A 21887-nucleotide genomic window follows, 5' to 3' on the forward strand; every position below is an offset into this window, starting at 1 on the left:
TGGGTTTTCCGGTACGCTCGAAAGCATACAAGAGACGTACGGTTGGCCGCGCCTTACCATCGACGTCGGTCCTTACGTCAAGATATGATGAGATTATCAGCGATGCAAGACAATACCAACAAGGCCAGCAGGATTGCTACAACCAATCCAGCGTTCTTGCCAACCGTTCCAACAAATTGTGATGAACTTATTGGGGCCCTTTCTGACCTCAACTACCGGGAATACATGGATCGTCGTGGTAATCGACTACGCTAACCGCAACGCGTAAACGAAAGCACTGCCTAAAGGTATTGCAGCCCCGGTGGCAAAATTCTTTGTCGAGAATATCCTCCCACGACCTGGTGCCCCGTAAGTGCTCGTCACCGACCGCGGAACTGCTTTTATAGTGGATCCTACTAAAGTGATTCTGCAACACAGCCGGGCGAGCCGCAAGAAGACAACTACGTACCCCCGCAGAAGTGGTCTTGCGAAGATGCTAGAAATTCTCACTGACGTTGAAGAGAGGAGGTGAGATGCTGTCCTCCCATACTTAACGTTCGCTTACAACACGGTGGGGCAAGAAACAACGCACATGACGTCGTTGAAGCCGGTTTACGCAAGGAACCCGGTGGGGACACTCGAAGCCATGCCACCGCACACCACTCAGGAAGAGAACCTCGACGTCGCCGCCTACGCCAGCACGCCCGATAGCTTGCCCGCCGGCGCATGAACTAACGTAGGGCCTACAGCCGGCACTACACTCAACAATGCTACTTGAAGTACAGTCCGGCAAAGGTGTTTGGTTTTGGACCCCAATACGCTCACGCGGACATAGTGAGAAACGTTTGCGACACTATTTCGGACCCTCGAAGATCATCCGACGCATTGGCGCACTGAGCTATGAGGTTGTGCCCGACGGCGTAACGCAATCAAAGTAGTCCATGTGCGTCTTAAGCCCTCCTACCAGCTAACAAGCTCTGGGCTTGACTTTGTCTGTTTGTTATTTGTCTTTATTGCGTATGCTTTCATTTTGAAACTGAAGCTTTCTTGGCCTCTTCGACTTTTCGACCGCTGCTGTTGCTGCTGCTGTCGCTCTCTCGCACGCCGCGTCGCGAGGTAGTTCATCGCGTGGATATAGTTGGCAGCAGCGTGCCATAAACGACAGGCAACGTGAGAAACTCGTTTGGACCTTTCCATCACGTCACTAAGATGTCAATTCGGGCTCCCTGGGCATCGCCACATAATCTCTTGACGGCTTTATTTATTTCTGACCCCCGAGAAACCATTGCAGGAACTTCAGCGCTTGCCTTTGTTCTAACGTGCACCAGTCCAGCAGGAAAATAGAATGGTAGAGAGTAGGCAGGGAGAGGATGCAGATAATAGCTAGAACCAACGAAGTCATGAAATGAGTGAATAGCAGCCTTACCGATCTCCGCTCCAAGCCCCCATACATAGGGGAGTGCGGGAGATTGAAAACGCGACGCAAGCAGTCAAGAAAAGGCTACTACCAGACACTACCGCGGTGGCGGGCAAACAGGATAAATTTAGGTTCATGGTACGGCACGGTACGTTTCTGAAGAATAAACAGCCTGCAAATTCGTCAAGTGGACCGCTTACAAAGGTGTGGGTGTGAGCTTGTTGCTTCGAGTCATTCATCTTAAACAGCGCCAATAAACACACCGACAAGGAAGAGCACAGGACCAGCGCGGGTCCTGTCCTCTTTCTTGTCCATGTGTTTTCTGGCTCTGTTTATTATAAAGGAAGCAGACAGCCTACACAGGGCGTGCAGGCGCAAAGCTGTATATTTAAGCAGCGTAGATTCTAGGCGATGAAGACGCGCCTGGAAGATTTGGAACCTACTCGAATATTGTTGTTTTCATGTGCTGTGTATGTTCTCGCTGAAGCTTGTGTAATCAGATTGTATGCGCAACGCAAGAGTGTCGTACATTCTGGAAGGTGCGCGAGCCCCAGCGATTACGCAGGGAGCTTCGACGAGTCTTGTATAAAAGCTGACGCGCTTGACCGGCAGATCAGATTTTTTACGATATGCGAGTGTGCTCGCCACTATCATTGTGCTGAGTATTACTTGTTTGGCTGGCCGCAGGTCCTCCGGGTAAATAATTTCCTAATTTCGCGACTTTTCCTCCTTGCCACTGGTTCTTCACCTTCACGGCAACGTCACAATATGAACTTAGTGAGCCTATGTAAATTGATGTTTCTCTCGAATTCAGAACTCAGATTTTGCGAGCTTGTATCATACATCACCATACGTTTTCTTTTGACTTCGCAAGAATAAATGCTGAATCTACGTCATTCCCGATGAATCTGGGTGTATTCATGAGATTTGACTGTTGGATTTAGTGCGCCTAACAAAGGAATTCTTGGCAAAGGGCTTATGTTTTTTGAAGTAAAGTCTGAAGGCATAAGTTGTGAGGTTGGGTAGCCAAGCTCTTGTGTAGTGTATTTGAGCGAACTGATTTCGATTCTGTGCTCACCTGCGGTGTGCAGCTTTTTTCAAACGCACTCGTATGTCACGCGCCATTCACGCACTTAAACTTCGTTTCGGTTGTTTTAATTCTAAAACCGGTTGGTCGAAGTGCGCTTCTCAGCCTCTCATTTTATTGGCCATAGGTCAGCAAAATCAAGGGAACCCACTGAGACTTACTCGTAAAATATACTTTTACAGTGAAGCTGTTACCCTTTAGTTGGTCGGGATTTTTCGTGGCGGGCTCACCCAAAGACCACCAGCTGGAAAAAGGGTTTGTTTGTGTTTCCGCGTAGCAAAATTGTTTTACGGTGCATTCGATGACATCATGTCTCCAGGTTGTGCGTGAGAGCTACGTTAAGAGTGTTGTGACATAGCTTACTTAGTGTTTACTTATAGAATAACGCAATTGCGCCGGCTGGAGAGCCTACAAGAATGAGGATGTGTGCCCCACTTCCGCGCACGTGCGCGCGCGCGTCACGAACTTATGCACACAATGTATCAGTCCTTGGTGCGTGGGTGATGGGCCCCCTTGCATCTTTTGCACAGCGTATGCTGCGACCGTAATCGACATTATGGCGAACACTGTCCGTCAACAGGACCGTCATGGCAACTGTAAAAGGGTTTTGTGTTTAGGTTACGCTTAACAGAAGTGTGTTTTATCGTATATTCAAATTACAATCCGATGCTATCATGTCTGTAAGTTGTATGTAAATCGTAATTTAGAAATGTTTGACGCATTTTACTATGAGAAATTTGATTAGTTGAATAAAGCACTTGCGCCAGGTGGTGGCCTTAGAATTACAATCCCATGCTATCATGTCTGTAAGTTTCGATGGGGGTGTAATGCGAAAACACCCGTGTGCTTAGATTTAGGTGCACGTTAAAGAACCCCAGGTGGTCGAAATTTCTGGAGTCTCCCACTACGGCGTGCCTCATAATCAAAAAGTGGTTTTGGCACGTAAAACCCCATAACAAGAAAGAAAAAAAGAATGTCTGTAAGTTGTGTGTAAGTCATAATATACAAATTCTTTGACGCATTTTACTTTAAGAAATTCGATTAGTTGAATAACGCACTTGCACCAGGTGGCGACCCTAGATGAATAAGGAAGAACGAGGATGGCCTAAAACGGCAGCTGGAAAAGGGCTTTGCCTCTTAGTTTCAGGCTAACAGAATTATGTTTTATCGTATATTCAAATTACAGTGCGATGCTTTCATGTCTGTAAGTTGTGCGTAAGTCATAATTTAGAAGTTTTATGACGCATTTTACTAAGAGAAATTCGATTAGTTCAATAACGCACTAGCACCAGGTGGTGTCCCTAGATGAATAAGGAAGAACAAGGATGGACCTCAAACGGCAGCTGGAAAAGGGCTTTGTCTTTTAGTTTCAGGCTAACAGAATAATGTTTTAGCTTATATTCAAATTACAACCCGATGCTATTATGTCTGTTTGTAGTGCACAAGTCGTAATTTAGAAATTTTTGACGTATATTACTTTGAGAAATTAGATTTTTTGAATAAGACACTTGCGTCAAGGGGTGGCCCTAGATGAATGAGGAACGAGGATGGACCTCAAACGGCAGCTTGAGAAGAGCTTTGTCTTTTAGTTGCAGGCCGACAGAATAATGTTTAATCGTATATTCAAATTACAACCTGATGCTATCATCACTGTAAGTTGTGTGCAAGTCGGAATTTAGAAATTTTTGGGCGCATATTACTTTTACAAATTCGATTACTTGAATAACGCAGTCGCGCCAGGTGATGGCCCTAGATGAATAAGGAAGAACGAGGATGGACTTCAAACGGCAGCTGGAAAACTGGTTTGTGTTAAGGTTACGCTTAACAGAATTATGTTTTATCGTATATTCCAATTACAAACCGACGCTATCGTGTCTGTAACGTGCGTGTAAGTAGTAATTTAGGAATTTTCTGATGGTATTTTCTTGTAAACATTCATTTGACTTGATAAGGCAGTTGCGCTTGGTGGACGACCTAAAAGAATGAGGCTGTAAGCTGCACATGCGCGTGCCGACGTGACGTATGTTGCTTGTGGTGGCGGTGCTTGTCTAACATCTTCACCGGCTTCGCTGTACATTCAATTTCACAGGGTTGAATGAAGGTGGACGTTTTTTGCTTTGGGCTCACTCTCCTTCATTGAATTCCACTCAGCTAGTCATCCTCCCCATTTAGTACAGCGGGCGGAGGCGTGCTTGCAAACTAGAGCTCAATATATTTTTGTTGATCCTTTTGATACCTTTTCTCTCTCTTCTGGTGTGCCGCAGGGCAGCGTACTGGGTATTGTGCTATTTTTTGTCTATGTAAACGACTTAATTAAATTAGTGCCTGACTCCGTGGGTATAAAGGCTTGTTCAAAGGGCTGTATTATATGGAGAGATAATGTGTCGAATTGACCATACTGTTATACAGCACCAGTTGCAGGAGGTGGAGCAGTGGTGTGGGACATGGGACATGGAAGTTAACGTTCAAAAAAGTCATCTTAAGCTCACGTAAATAATTGCCAAGTAATAAATCCTATACACTTTATAATGATGAAAGAGCACAACTAACTGGTCGCATATATTTTTGCGCTTCATACACTTCAACGTTATCGTGGTTAGCTCATGTTTCGGACATTTGTGCATCAGCCATTGAATTATACAATATTACGTGCCACAAACACGATTTCATTATGAGGCACGCCACAGTGGATTAATTTTGACCAGAAGGAGATCTTTAACGTTCCCCCAATGCACAAGACACGGGCATTTCGCTCCCATCAAAATGCGGCCGCCGCAGAAGATATTCGACCTCGTGCTCAGCAGCGCAACACCATAGCTGCTATGCCATCGCAGCTGGTGTATCCGCCTTCAGGAAGTGGTGTTCGTAATAAGAAAGTTTGAAAGAGCTCTAACAATGCTCAGATTATTGATATACCGCACGTACGTCAGGCCTAAAATAAAACATGCTTCCGTAATTTTAGCATTCCCAAACTAAACGGGATATGCAATAGCTAAAGCAGTCAAAAAGGCAAGATGGCAGATTTATTGATGGGGACAATAAAAAGGCTGACTCCCTTACTGAGGTTATGTGGGATCACGGCATTCCATCTTTACAAATACATACAAAATAAGATCGCATAGCTTATTTGCACGATATTAAGGCGAAAGCCTTAGACAAGGCTCATGGGACGAAAATCTGACCGTCCGGCATTATGGCACCAAAATTCAGTAGCTCCAAAATTGAAGGTCGAACCCTCGACCTTTGGTGGGAGCCTAACCCATGAGTTTTGGTGTTAAATACGTTATTATTGCCCAGTTCATTACGATAGAGTCAATTAAGGCACTCTAACCGCACACTTTGGTGGGAGTCGAATCCACTTAGAAAGGTAGGGGAACAGGCCATGTCTCCAATATGGATTCTAATTGACATCGTGGAAGTCGAGAATCGAAGCGAAAGAGAGTCGAACACTACATTTGGTGAATTAGGGCAAAGTATAGGCACAGTTAATTAAGATAGAGCTATTTAAGACCCTTGAACCAACGACGTTTTCTGGTAGAAAACAAGTAATAGGAACTAAAACGCATTAGAATAAAAATGTCAAGTAATGTATGTGTCGTATGCGCGTGGGCTTTCGCCTTCATCCTCTTTAGCCTATGCTAAACTGACTGTCAACATTTTTTTTTTTTAAGTCGTAAGCTATACAGGTCCATATATTCACATGGGCAACTCTTAAGTAGCCGAAGAACTCGATATACACATGCGCTGAAACCGATTTTTACAAAAACGAATGTATTAAAACTTTTTTTTCCCACGGACGATTTCTGACTGACATGTCCTTCCTAAAACTGTTTTTGAGGCCAGGGATTTTTGCAAGGCACTTGAACTTTGGCAGATACATTAACTTGCTTTAGGTTGTAATTTGTATTTTTACACGTGCACAGATACAACGCTGTTCATTTGTTAATGCCAATACTCAAATTTGTTTTTTTTTTTGTTATTTAATAATGATCTGTATCTGGTACCCGCATCATATATTTCCTGCTAACGTTCGTTTTTACTTTTGGCATCCATCTGTAGTTAGGGCGACCTACACGGTTTGTATTTTGCTGTTCCTGTGTGTACGTTCTGTTCCTACTTTCTGACTGTATGCCTTGCTTTGTGGCCTATCATCATACTGTATTTTTGTTCTTTGCTTCCCTACTCCTTATCTTCAACTTTCTTTTCTATCCGCTCCTTCCTAAAGACTAGGCAGGCTTTGTGCCCTTCTAGGTGGCAGTTGCCAGCTTGGTCCTTTCCTTTTTTTCTCTCACTCTGTAAGTGTGCTTTTTTTCAAATAATAATAATAATAATAATAATAAATAATAATATCCTTTGTTCTCATGCTTAGGCCAATCAGTTCTGCAGTAGTGTGTAATAAATAAATCATTTACTCCTACTGAAACTCAGCAATATTATACTCATCCCGTTTAATCCAGCATAGGACTCAGAGGTCAGCCATTCTTTTTTTTTCTCTTATATTCACATACTCAAAGGCCAATTCGAGTCTTAGTGAATCGACGCTAGAGTAATTTTGCCGCTATGTGCACCATTTAGCCCAAATGGATGTTGTTCTGAACGATGTTTTGAAAACACAGGGCCCTTTTTTATGTGACAGCGCAAATGACAGTAAGAATGCTTGGAAACATAGTGCGGTATAATTGGACACGTTTTGTTTTGTCTAACCAACCAATAACGTTGTTCTGCCTCACTTTTAATCTGTAGGATACTTTTTAACTTACTGAAACTATGTAAGTTTACTTTGATTTACGAAACCAATAGTTGTAGCCAATGACTATGGTAGTAGAACAGTTCTTCGAAGGTTTGTTATCTGTTCAGATTTCATCGAGAGAACTAAACTGTATTACGCTCCATTTTTGCAACTGAACGTGACAACCCGTTAATATTAGGTGGAAAGTTGCCTTTTGCGGGCGCAAGATCAGTAAGCATTCGAACTGAAAGCCTACAAGCGATCACAATACTCGTGTGCGTGCGTGCGTTCGTGCGTGCGTATGTGTGCTTTACTTAAAGACGCAAGACAATAAACAGACAAGTCGACGTTTTAAGTCATCCGTCAGGGGGACAGGTAATCAGAAGCCCGCTGTCCAGGCAAGCAAATATAGACTTCACAGTAACTTGTACAACCCTTGCCAAAGGAAGGTTGTCATACCCTAAAAAACACGCGAATACCACCGCCATTAAAGTGATGCAAGAATTATATATCATAAATGTATCTTTATTGCCATATACTACGAACAAAACCTGACGGACTGTTTTTGATTTGCACACAGTGCTAAAATGAGCGGCTATTGATGGTACGAGACTCACTGGAGAGATTTGTTGCCACCATGTTATCATGATATAGCCGCATCGCTGAGTGAGCGCTGCTCAAGAATGCGACATATCTGACGACGCAGGCACAGCTTCGGCGAGAAGTTCTCCAAGCAGCAGTGGTTCAAGGAGGTGGCTGGCCAGCGCGAGATCCTGCACCTGTTCGGCGGCGTCAAGCTGGAGGATGTGCGAGGGATGCGCGCCCCATTCCTGCAGATCGGCGGGAACAAGATGTTCGAGATGCTGCACGAGGCCAACTTCACCTACGACTCCTCCATGCCGGTGTTCGAAAACAACCCGCCCTTCTGGCCTTACACGCTCGACTACGCGATCAACCACGAGTGTATGATCACTCCCTGCCCAAGCAAGTCCTTCCCGGGTGTCTGGGAGGTGGGTACTTTCACATACATATGATGCTCTCTATTCAGCTCTCAAGATGAACCCTCTTGACTTGGCGAGCAATGACATTCTGTAAGCAGAACACGCGCTATCTGGTGCACATCTATGTTATACTTAATAAGCTGACTAACCTAAGTAAGTGGGAAAACTAAATAATTTCGGTCTAGTGACGTGAATTAAAATTTTCGATTGTTTTTTTTTTCATTAAGGAACAACATATTCAATATTTCCTAGCCTGCATCTTCCTTCTCAATTATATTTTTCAACTTTCAACGTTGCGCTATGAAGTAGACAAAATGTACAAATTCAGCCCCCCTCATAGGTGGTTTCAAACAACTTCCAACCGACTGGCTTAACGATAGCGTAAAACTGACAAGGCGTTCATTCAGCTGCTACGTGATGATAAAAGAAAGCAGCCGCATTAGTATGACTCGTCTGCTAGGATCTTATGTGCAACAGCGGGCCACCAGTTACGCTGACGCATTTGCATGGTCACCCGGTCACCAAAAAATCCAGTTACTGCCGTTAGGTATTTGAAACCCCTTTTGAGAGCTCGAAAACCACAATGTGGTGCGCTAACAACTGTTGTATATAGTGTTTTCAAATGCGAATGAGAATTTGCCAATAAATTTGGGTCATTAGAGCAGTAATTCTGAATTATCCATATAATTTTGTGCGATAAAGCGAGAGCTGGGCAAATATACTATGTCATTGTATCATGATACGATACAGGATTCTCTGGCAGCAAGTATTTGAGATACAGACACAAGATACTACCGCAATTATTGTATTGAATACGATACTTTCAATTTGTGTCTGAAGATACGTCGATACATTCGCAAATTTCTTATTTTAAATCTATATAATGTAGCAACAAACACGTTAGCAAAAGGATCTTTGCTTGGATATTGCTCAACTCCGACGAACCTGGTTTCATTTGAATTAAATATCTGTTAGCCTCTCAAAATTCTTCTATTTCTTGCTCAAAGTATATTTTCATTCCGAAACAGTTTAGTGTGGTTGCTTTAACTGCTTAACACGAAAACCCTTTATACATTACATTGTCAGCGGTTTTTGGTTGTCGCTTTTGTCATTCATGGGAGTCGCTACTCTGCTTGCCAACCAGCTAGTGATTCGCCATTTATTTACAAGAACGTCATTAACAAGCCTCCGCACGATGGCGCAAATACCTCTGTGGAGTCTTTCCATGTCCGTAAACGTGTTACTGCTTACGCAATACCGGATCACTGGATAGGAGTACAGCAGCAACAACACTGGTAGCGACATATTTTGTGACGCATCGTGTAGAGAGAGAGCACATACCGCTGCAATGGCTTTCCATAGTTTACTTGTCTGCTGGCGTAAAGCGTTCCTTGGCGATATTTTCATTACCGTGCAATCCATTTAAGATTTTTCTCCTACGAGAAAGCTTGTGCTGCCGAAAAGCGTTTCATACGCATTGTAGTGGCACAAACCGTCGCAAGTACCGCTGCTCTTCACACTAGAGTCCTCGATGTTTAAAAGTACCGCCGTTCTTTGAACGTTCCCACCGCGTGCGGGCTTACGGCTTTCTTCCTTAACCGAGCCCTCCGCCACCCTTTTCCCCTTTCTGATTGGACTACCGCTATCCCGTGACAGCGCACGCTTTTCCGTTTTCTTTTTGCTTTGTTTTTTTCAAGCCGAGAAGAAAGCGCGCGCTTTCGGCGGTCTCTCGGGCGTCATTTTCGTGTACATAGTAATATGGGGGGGGGGGGGCTACAGTAGCTTCCGCTGTGAATGCCTCATTAAGAACAGTGCGCATTCTTGGCGCTGTTTCTACTGTTCGGCATGAGTTGCTATGCCTACGGTTGCCGTAATCGCTACACTGAAGGAAAAAAGCATTTTGCGCAGCCGTCCAGCAAGCATAATGTGGAGCGTAGATGTGGATACACCATAAGTCGCGCAAATTTCAACGGGCCGCCGTTCGCCCGCCTTTGTGAGGTAAGGAGGTTTCTAAATGACAGTGTACCGGACGAGAAGAAAGGGGGTTAACCGAGGGTCCCGATTTTTATTAATCAAATCATAAGAAGCCAACAAACACTGACACCAAGGATAACATAGGGGAAATTACTTGTGCCTAATAAATGAAATAAAGAAACGATAAATTATTGGAAATTAAAGTGGGTGAAAAAGACTACTTGCCGCAGGTGGGAACCGAACCCACAACCTTCGCATTTCGCGTGTGATGCTCTACCAATCGAGCTACCGCGGCGCCGTATCCCCATCCACTTTCTTGGGTATTTATGTGTCCTAGTAGAAACCTGGGAGTGTTAGCCAGCGCCACCACTCACAGGCCCTAGCGGCGGACGTTGAACGTCCTTTTTGCCGCAGGCGTCACGAGAACGCGATCCTTTTGGGTGAAGACTACTGGTCAATAAACCCACACACGCTACCTGAAGGCATCAATGTTGCCGGATTCGAGACCCTCCTTATGTAATAAACGAGCAGAAAGGGGTTTAACCCAGGGGCACAATTTTTTTATTAGTCATACCATAAGAAGCCAACAAACACTGACACCAAGGACAACATAAGGGAAATTAATTCTGCCTAATAAATGAAATACGGAAACGATAAGTTAATGGAAATTAAAGTGGATGAAAAACTACTTGCCGCAGGTGGGAACCGAACCCACAACCTTCGTATTTCGCGTGCGATGCCCTACCAATTGAGCTACCGCGGCGCCGTTTCCTCATCCACTTTCTTGGGTATTTATGCTTCCTAGTAGAACCCTGGGAGTGCTAGCCAGCGCCACAACTCGCAGACCATGGCGGTGGATGTGGAACGTCCTTATTGCCGCAGGCGTCACGAGAACGTGATCTTTTTGGGAACCCAAAAAGATCGCGCGTTCCCGATCGCGCGATCGGGCAAGCATTACCTTGAAAGGCACTTCACACGACTTCAGTAAGTAGGCGTCGGACTCGTAATCCTCTGGACGAAAGTACAGCGAACACACTATGCGATTTTTAGGCTATTTGCCAACGCGCTGTGGCAGAGGTACGGCACTTAACCACTTCGAGCGGAGAGGTTCACTCGTTGGCACGCAGTGATAAGTAACGTTGGATTCGCCGCTGTAACTGCCCTTGGCCAAGTTCCACGGACCATTCGCGCATCCCACGACATCACATGGACGTTTCATTCTCGCTGCATGTTCCAAATGCAAGTTTCGCGAGCCAGCAGAACCAGCGCAGCACGACGCGATAACGAAACAACTGAAACTCCGAAGCGCGCGCGGCGCAGAGTCGAGCGCGCAGAGTCGAGCAAAAACGGAACCTTTTGACCACCCATACTACTGAAGGGTAACGTCCAAATGTTATTTCTTCTTAGAATCGAACAGAAGTCAACAAGTAGCATTTTCTTCCGTCTTATAACCTAATGAAATGATCTCTTTAATTCGAGTAGTTGAGTACTAGTGACAAATTATGATGAGGAGTGCCTTCGTCATCGGGATAGTACCATTGCTTTCAATCTAAATAAGGTGCCTTACTAGCAATATAAACTATTTGCTTTCATATAAATATTCTCATTTAAAAATCTGATGAGTATATATCTGTATAAGGGGAACATTATACATACATATTGCTTTTAATGAATTGTACACTCACTGCTTAACCTTCACTTTCTTGCGGCATCAAGTTAACCCCAAATACACAACGTATTTACACACGGTAAGAACTTCCCTCATGGCTGAGCTTATCTTTTATTTCTTTTCTGCTTCAGCTAAGATTTTATTTTGTTTGGAACGTTTACAAGCAGCAAGCATTCAATTTCTAAAAGGCAGGTTTTATGCCATGATCGTCTTTGATTTTATGTATGTAAAAAAAGGAAAAGACATTTTATGCATCAAAGTGTATTAAGCACATTACTGATATTGACAGAGTAAAAGAAAAACAGGAACAAGCAAATGCAAGCATATCAGAAAGCTGTACTCGAAGTCGCACACGCGTGCTCAGCGTTTAAGAGGAGTGGCTTGTCACTCTGCGCAGCTGTATTCTGTGACAGTTGTGCGGGTTCTCGCAAGCTGTCACTAGCACAACTAGAAACTGTGCCATCGCGCCGAACACAACTGAGTGTAGATAGGGATATTTGGGGATTCTCGGACGAATCACTTTTGCGTGACCTAGAACACGGCGCCTTGGATGATGCGATAGGTTTTGCTCAAGCAGCCAGTGCTGCGCGCTCTCAAAGCAATCGTCCTAGAATGCATCAGACGTTGCGATGTGACGTGATCGCTATACATTTTTAAAAGGTGGCGCAGGTTCTTGCGACACGTTCCACCCTGGTAGGCACGCAGGCGAAAGCGGTCGGAATGGACGGACGGATTGAGCATGCCTCGGCCATAAAAGCCGATTGTAGGTTTGGTGGCAGAAAAGTAGGGAGACTACCCCCAAACTACGGAGACGTACAGAAACAGAGTTCCCTGTAGTGGTTCCGAAAGTTTGATGCTGGGAATGCGTGTTTTTTTTTTACCCTCCTCTTCTCTGTCCCTCGAGAAATCTCGGTCGTAGCTGCACTGCAGGAAAAAGAAGCGATCCGTGCCAGCACTGGCCGACAGGAGGATGCCGCGGAGTACACACGCGCCAGCACGGCCGCTGCTGGTGATGCTACGTCTCCGCAGCTACCTGTATTAGCGCAGATAACAAGCAAAATATTCCACATATTGGTGTTAATGCTAAAGACAATTTTTATGACGTTTTAAGGTTACACGAAATCTTTATGACGTAAAATCAAGTGTTCCCTTAGCGCAATATTTTGCAAATCTGGCTGGCTGAATTCGGGGCCTGCAAGAAAGAAGGACCTGGCCACAATGCGCCACGCTTGAAATACGTCGAAACCGAGAGTATCTTTTGGTTGAGAGACGTCAATAAACCTCGTTGAGCGTCGGCCGGCGCGAATGCCGAATGTCCGTTGAAAATTGGTTCCTTGTGATTAGGCCTTAAGAGCAAACGAATCGTTCGTTCACATGCTCGAAACCCAACCTGTCTCGATGTTTTTGCAAACCCCCGACAACGCGACAGAAATAAGGCTCTCAGGTGTAATTTCAGTGCGCCAGGAAATAAACAGGTGCTAAAACAAAAGCGCCATACTATAAAGCTGTCATCCCGCTCGCATTAACACGTGGTGCAGTCTGCTACTGTACATCGGTCAAGGGGGCGCCACCATCGATGGGCGGGAGCACGTGATTAGAAACGAGTGCGAAGTGTGGGCGGAGATGGCGCTACTTCAGTCATTGAGGGGCTTTAATTCGAACTACTGCCACTTATAGCTCCGATTACCTGGTGATTTGTAGCAGTAGGAAATTGAAGGCAGAGCTAAAAAAAAAGGAAAATATCTCTAAGTAAAATAGGAAGGTGGTTCCGTATCACACAATCACAGTGAATACGTAGAAAGACGGCACAAGCGGCACCGATACTAGCTACGACATTTATGCATGAAGTATTGTCAACTTTCCTGTTAAGGTCAGAAAACAGAAAATTCAGTGCCTGTGGAAATTCAAGTGGCTTAGTGGCTGCAGTACCAGCTTGAGAAGCCAACTTCCGCCAAAGCTTATAGTTTGGCGCGGTAATATTGCGATAGCCAGTATCTTGTATCTTAAAATATAGGATAGATTCTTTCATGTATCGGAATAACAAATACTGACGCGGGTCTTGCCAGAGGTATCGTGATACAGATACAAGATTCCTAAAGGGCATCTAAGATAGCATCTACTATACATGTATCTTGGACACTGCCCAGCACTGGATTAAGCATATTAATACGAAGGCGAAGCGCTGAAAGCGATAGCGAAGTTTATAGTCGCTCTGTAGACTTCTCAGAGCCCTGACGTTATAATGAATTTTATAACATTTTAGCGCAAGCAGACGATGAGATAAGGGAGACGTAGCCACCGCGAAGTGCAACATGGTGCCTGCGACTGTCTGCTTGCGCTAAAACGTTACTCAAGTTTGCGTGCCAACACACAGCAGTGCTGCAGTTATGAGGAACGTTGCTGGCGTCGCACCTTGGTCGTGCACGAGGTGATACCGTAGAAAAACTGGCAGTTGTGACCACCCACAGAAAGGATTACGGCAGATTTATTTTTGCGTTTATTATCCGTTACGCTCAGACCAGCCTATGGAATTCATTGCGCACAGAGCAGTTTAACAGAAACGCTAATGTACTCTAGGAGAGTGTTGCTAGGCTAAGGCATCATTTGGGAACCTAGGGTGTTTCGTGCCGCGCAGTTCCCCAATAGTGCTAGTGCGGGCGCGCAAGGCGCTCATGCCAGGAGCGGAAGCCGGAAAGGTGTCCTGGCCAGAGCCGACCGAAAAGCCCACTAAGCTTCGTCGCTGTTGCCTCTGCGCACATTGCACACGCGTGGGCCGCAACTGCGCGTCCGCGATACTGCCTCACAGCACGATGGCCGAAGTACGTCTCGGTTGTCAGTAGAATTCATTGAGCGTCTGTCTGTCGCAATGGCATGTTTCGGTTTACTTACTTATTCACTATACCTTCAGGCTCGGAGGCGGTTGGAAGACTTAATTTAGCAGAACACCGTTGGTCGCGTCCTCGTATCTCGTAACCTGTGTTTTAACAGCTTGGCTCTTGTAAGGTGTGACACCTAGTATGCGACACACAGGACGTCATTCTGTCGCGAAAGCCGAGTGCGCGGCAGAATCTCAGGCGAGCGTTGCTGCTGTTTCTCTGAGCACAATTTGTCGTTCAATTTGCTGCTTTCGCTGGCATCACTCATTCTCATCCGCACATACGCTCTTCTATAAATTGATCAAAGCATTGTTGTACATCCGTTCGCAAACCGTGCCTTGCAGGCATAAATGCAGCGCTTGCGCTTTGCGAAACGCAGGTGGGCATGGTGATGTGGATTGACCTTCGCGGTGGTCGCTGCTCCATGGGCGACGCATGCTCAAACCCGGCAGACGATGAGGGCGTTTATAAGATGCTGTTGAAGAACTTCAACCGCCACTACAAGAGTAACCGGGCACCCTTCAACCTCTTCTATCACTCGGCCTGGTTCAATACGCAGCACCACAAGAAGGGCTTCTTGCGCTTCCTCGACCACATACTGTCCAAGGGCGATGTCTGGCTCCTCACCAACTGGCAGCTCATCCAGTGGATCCGCAACCCGACGCCCAACAGCAGGTGCGTTGACTACCTTTATTTTGAGGACAAGTTCACCTCAGACGCACTTCGCGTATTGGAGAATTCATCATCATCATCATCCTCAGCCTCGTTACGCCCACTGAGGGGCAAAGGCCATAGAGTTTCCTACAAAATTACTAGAGGGAACTCTGGCGCTGGAGTCGTTGTCCTACCATGGGAATGATGGGAAGTACATGGATTTGTCTGATCTTCGTGCTTGTGGATTCAGACGTTCTTGTGGCTTTGTATATTACGCTATATAAATATTATTGTCGTATATTTCGGCGCAATCTATATTCTTCGAAGTGCAGAAGACGCCGGGAACGCGTACAGTTTCTGTTAATTGCAACGATTGAGCTTGTCCAGGTGGCCAAATCGAAACGCGCCAAGCGTCTCAAGGCACTGGCATGCCTGCGATAAATTCATAAGGGCGTTTCATTCGCTTGTCCATACGTGCGTCCATGGTTTCAATATCAGGCTTCTGTGCTAGAGTCCCTGTGTTCGAGTCCTGCCGTGGGGCAATTTTAATGATGTTTATTTAATTATTTATTCCGCAACATACTGTCGAAAATGACGAGTTAACAAAGTCACAATGCCGTTTGAAGCCAAAAGGACGAACTTTAGGCAAATCCATGTACTTGCCATAATTCCCATGCTGGGACAACCGCTCCCATTGCAGCTCCCGTAGACACTAGCGCCAGAGTTCCCTCTAGTAATTCTTGTAGGAAACTCTATGGCAAAGGCCTCTCCGATACTTCTCCAACTACCCCGGTCATGTACTAATTGTGGCCATGTTGTCACCGCAAACTTCTTAATCTCATCCGTCCACCTAACTTTCTGCCGCCCTCTGCTACGCTTCCCTTCCCTTGGAATCCATTCCGTAACTCTTAGTGACCATCGGTTATCTTCCCTCCTCATTAAGTGTCCTGCCCATGCCCATTTCTTTTTCTTGATTTCAACTAAGATATCATTAACTCGCGTTTGTTCCCTCACCCAATCTGCTATTTTCTTATCCCTTAAAGTTACACCTATCATTCTTCTTTCCATAGCTCGTTGCGTCGTCCTCAATTTAAGTAGAACCCTCTTCGTAAGCCTCCAGGTTTCTACCCCGTACGTGAGTACTGGTAAGACACAGCTGTTATGAACTTTTCTCTTGAGGGATAATGGCAACCTGCTGTTCATGATCTGAGAATGCCTGCCAAACGCACCTCAGCCAATTCTTATTCTTCTGATTATTTCAGTCTCATGATCCGCATCCGCAGTCACTACCTGTCCTAAGTAGTTGTATTCCCTTACCACTTCCAGTGCCTCACTACCTATCGTAAACTGCTGTTCTCTTCCGAGACTGTTAAACATTACATTAGTTTTCTGTAGATTAATTTTTAAATCCACCCTCCGGCTTTGCCTCTTCAGGTCAGTGAGCATGCATTGCAGTTGGTCCCCTGAGTTACTAATCAAGTCAATATCATCAGCGAATCGCAACTTAATAAGGTATTCTCCATTAACTCTTATCCCCAATTCTTCCCAATCCAGGTCTCTGAAGACCTCCTGTAAACACGCTGTGAATAGCATTGCAGAGATCGTATCTCCCTGTCTGACGCCTTTCTTTATTGGGATTTTGTTGCTTTCTTTATGGAGGACTACGGTGGCTGTGGAGCCGCTATAGATATATTTCAGTATTTTTACATACGGCTCGTCTACACCCTGATTCCGCAATGCCTCCGTGACTGCTGAGGTTTCGACTGAATCAAACGCTTTCTCGTAATCAATGAAAGCTATATATAAAGGTTGGTTATATTCCGCACATTTTTCTATCACCTGATTGATAGCGTGAATATTGTGTATTCTTGAGTAGCCTTTACGGAATCCTGCCTGGTCCTTTGGTTGACGGAAGTCTAAGGTGTTCCTGATTCTATTTGCGATTACCTTAGTAAATATTTTGTAGGCAACGGACAGTAAGCTGATCGGTCTATAATTTTTCAAGTCTTTGGCGTCCCCTTTCTTATGGATTAGGATTATGTTAGCGTTTTTCCAAGATTCCGGTACGCTCGAAGTCATGAGGCATTGCGTATCTACAGGATGGCCAGTTTCTCTAGAACAATCTGCCCACCATCCTTCGACAAGTCTGCTGTTACCTGATCCTCCCCAGCTGCCTTCCTCCTTTGCATAGCTCCCAAGGCTTTCTTTACTTCTTCCGGCGTTACCTGAGGGATTTCGAATTCCTCTAGACTATTCTCTCTTCCATTATCGTCGTGGGTGCCACTGGTACTGTATAAATCTCTACAGAACTCCTCAGCCACTTGAACTATCTCATCCATATTAGTAATGATATTGCCGGCTTTGTCTCTTAACGCATACATCTGATTCTTGCCGATTCCTAGTTTCTTCTTCACTGCTTTTAGGCTTCCTCCGTTCCTGAGAGCATGTTCAATTCTATCCATATTATACTTCCTTATGTCAGCTGTCTTACACTTGTTGATTAACTTCGAAAGTTCTGCCTGTTCTATTCTAGCTGTAGGGTTAGAAGCTTTAATACCTTGGCGTTTCTTGATCAGATCTTTCGTCTCCTGCGATAGCTTACTGGTATCCTGTCTAACGGAGTTACCACCGACTTCGACTGCACACTCCTTAATGATGCCCACTAGATTGTCCTTCATTGCTTCAACACTAAGGTCCTCTTCCTGAGTTAAAGCCAAATAGCTGTTCTTTAGCTTTATCTGGAATTCTTCTATTTTCCCTCCTACCGCTAACTCATTGATCGGGTTCTTATGTACCAGTTTCTTCCGTTCCCTCCTCAGGTCTAGGCTAATTCGAGTTCTTACCATCCTATGGTCACGGCAGCGCACCTTGCTGAGCACGTCAACATACTGTATGATGTCAGGGTTAGCGCAGAGTATGAAGTCTATTTCATTCCTGTCTCGCCATTCGGGCTCCTCCATGTCCACTTTCGGCTATCCCACTTGCGGAAGAAGGTATTCATTATCCGCATATTATTCTGTTCCACAAACTCTACTAATAACTCTCCCCTGCTATTCCTAGTGCCTATGCCATATTCCCCCACTGCCTTGTCGCTAGCCTGCTTCTTGCCTACCTTTGTATTGAAGTCACCCATTAGTAGAGTGTATTTTGTTTTGACTTCACCCATCGCCGATTCCACATCTTCATAGAAGCTTTCGATTTCCTGGTCATCATGACTGGATGTAGGGGAGTAGACCTGCACAACCTTCATTTTGTAGCTCTTATTAGGTTCCACAACAAGGCCTGCCACCCTCTCGTTCATGCTATAGTATGCCTTTGTGTTACCAGCTATATTCGTATTAATCAGGAATCTGACTCCTAGTTCTCGTCTATCCGCTAAGCCCCGGTAGCACAGGACGTGCGCGCTTTTTAGCACTGTATATGCTGCTTTTGGCCTCCTAACTTCACTGAGCCCTCTTATATGCCATTTACTGCCCTCTGATTCCTCCAATAACACTGCTAGACTCGCTTCACTAGATAACGTTCTAGCGTTAAACGTTGCCAGGTTCATATTCCGATGGTGGCCTGTCCGGATCCAGGGATTCTTAGCACCCTCTGCTGCGTCGCAGGTCTTACCGCCGCCGTGGTCAGTTGCTTCGCAGCTGCTGGCGACTGAGGGCCGAAGTTCGATTGTACTGCTAATATAGGAGGTTGTGGCCAAGTACTACACCAGGGTGGCCAATCCTGCTCTGGTGAGGAAGTGCGTTACCGGTTCTGGTCACCGGGATCAGGCCACACTCCAGGCCTGTTTATTCAATTTTATCAACACGCGGAATTTTTGTTTTAATTCGGTGGAAAATTGCGCGGCACTGGGAGTCGAACGCACGGACCTCTCGCACGCGAGGCGGGTGTTCTACCCTACGCCACCGCTGCACTCATTGCATTGGAGACTTGGGTATCTTATAGTTACTTCTAGAAAGAAACGGTTGGTAAGGTTAGTTGTAGTTTTTGTATGAGCATAAAAATGGTAACAAATTTTACCTCGTCGCTTAGAAACACTGAACAACTCGAGATATGACGACTAGAGATATAATAAAAGCTGGAAGACCATTGAAGCTCCAGTTGAAGTCGATGAACAACAGTGTCCAGCTGAATGAGTTGGGAGTTAAAAAGGAGAGCACTCACTGCGCACCGCACTGAATCTCGTCACCCACCTCAGGCGAGTATGAGTGTCGGACTCTAGTGTTTTTCTTCGGGATCTTCGGGATTGGCTTACATTTTAGTGTGCACAGTTTTCGGGATCGGCCCACATTGGGCGTATGATGATGTGGCAAATAATTTTAAATGAACTTGCTCGGTTTTACCTGCCAACACTTCGATGCCTTTATGAGGAACGCCACTGTGGGGGAAGGCCTGAACAGCCTAATGGTTACTGTATCGGGCTTGTGTGAGAGGTTCTGTTTATGGGAGCTACAGCGCGACAAAGAGAGAGAAAAAAAATGTTTACGGAAAGGCAGAGAGGTCGGCCTGAGCTATATCTTTCCCTGGCCTACTACTCTACGCTGTGGGAAAGGCACGGGGCTGACGATTGATGATGACGATATGAGGAGGAGGTGCGCGTACACAAGATCACAACGTTGTAGCGTCTCTAAAGCCATGCGTCCAGCCCAGTGGCTTGTAGAAAAGCTGTAGCGGCACTGGTAATATAGGCTGCACTGTTCGCATTAAGCAAACGACCCAAAATAAACTCGTCCGATATCTTATCGACGTTTGCAGTGGAAGAGACCAGTTGCTGTCGCTCTTGTGTACTCAGCGCGACAGACGCGGGCAAAATGAATAGAAGGGGGGCCGTATAACGTAAAACTATTGCAATATGTTTTTATTCTAGTCTTCTGACGACAAATTTGCGTAACCGCCGACGCAAGCATCGGGCGGTCACCCGCAGGGTTTTCTGAACAAACCAATCAAATGCTCCCCTCGTTCATAGGAGGTCACTTTTGTTTGCTTGAAAAACGAATAAGATTACCTGCACTGAGCGGCTTGCCTTATCTAATTGGCTCACAAGAGGCTAGGAGCATGCTCAAGTGGAGAGGGATTCGATGGGGCCGAGCCACTGCACTGAATATCGATAACCGGATGAAGAGGGTGGGCCGGCGTCTGCGATTGGTCCGCTTTCTCTTACTTAGCTTGCGGTGGCTCGTCGACAATCGCGGCGGCATGCAACGGAAGCTTAAGAATGACGCTAAAACGGATCCTCAGCAAAGAAGAGTTGGCAGAATGATGTCGTAAACATGCCGAAAGTTTTCGAAAACGTTACACGGCCACGCAAAAAGTTTTATTACACGCAAATAAACCCATGCTCTCCGGCAGGGGGCGAGCAGCCAGTGCCGGAGCGATCGGAGGCAGCCAACGTTTGTTCCTTTGGGAACGGGGCAGCCTGCGGCTATTCAGAAAAAAATTCCGCTGTGCTCGGCATATTAATGAATCTTTAACGCGTACGCGTCACTTTTACGCGGTAAGTTTAAGTGGTTTTGTGACGTCGCGTGAGAGGCAGGTGAAGTGGGTGCAGCCCGAAAACTTTTTACCCATTGCCGATGGCTAATGGCAAAAAGCCGTCGAATCAGACATAACTATTTTTGTTTTGTTCGGTCAGATTAGGCATAATCAGTGTGTACACGTCATATCAGAAGGGGAGGTATCGCGGTTTTCGTGGCGTCGCGTGGCAGACAGGTGAAGTGGGGGTGATCGAAAAAAGTTTTTGACCAATCGCGGTGGGCTGATTGCAGAAGTGGAATAGAAAAGTTTGGAATAGTTTTACGTTATAGCGCCCGGGGACACAATACGGCGCTGTGTACTAAGCTAGCATGAAGCTTCGCGAACTCGCCCAATTTTTATCTCAGAGGTTCTTTGTTTGAATCCAGCCACTCTATGATTTTATTGATTTATTCTTTAAAAAACTATGGCACAAGTGATGCTTCTCACGATGACTGTCGATGGTAATGCGTTGGCATTTATTCAATATTGCGACACGACGTACTGCGACCTTCAAAAACGAGTTATGCGTGAGGCGTGTACTGTAGCAGATCTCCTCTTTCGCGATTCCCTAAGAACGGAAGGCGCAATCTTGCACCACCACTGCGATGCCTGAGCGATGCCTCCGAGATGCATGGCGCGCCGGTGTGTGCGAAAACTGAGAAAACGCTTCATGCGGTAAGCGGGCTTTTTCGGCGTGCTATTTTGTTGGCACACTGAGCCATCTAGTGGCACTGGCGGAAACTCCGTGCGTGGCGTTGTTCGAAACGAGAAGATCGTGCCGGTGGCCGTGAACGCTGAGAATTGTTCCCTCGCTTGTCTCAGTGACACATGCTTAGTGACCGTCGTTACGAGAGGTTGACTGAAGAGCGGCCCAGCGCATTTGGGACGCAGCCTGCTAATGCGTTGGATTGTTGTCCTTGAGAAACCGTCGTGACGTGGGTTTGATCCTGCTCGGCACCGCAGAAAATTAGATGGTCTTTCTCGTCA

At 45.7% G+C, this 21887-nt stretch overlaps 1 protein-coding gene across 1 annotated transcript in view; it reads left to right on the plus strand.

The window, feature by feature from the left end:
* LOC126535548 (uncharacterized) overlaps positions 1-21887 on the plus strand; it is a 101664-nt gene that overhangs the window by 52350 nt on the left and 27427 nt on the right. Inside the window, exons 6-7 of the mRNA XM_055073157.1 lie at positions 7919-8222; positions 15112-15407. Of these exons, the coding sequence (XP_054929132.1) occupies positions 7919-8222; positions 15112-15407 (600 nt within the window). The remainder of the gene's footprint in view (positions 1-7918; positions 8223-15111; positions 15408-21887) is intronic.

The sequence above is a fragment of the Dermacentor andersoni genome, chromosome 7, assembly GCF_023375885.2.
Source record: "Dermacentor andersoni chromosome 7, qqDerAnde1_hic_scaffold, whole genome shotgun sequence".
Classification (NCBI taxonomy): domain Eukaryota; kingdom Metazoa; phylum Arthropoda; class Arachnida; order Ixodida; family Ixodidae; genus Dermacentor; species Dermacentor andersoni.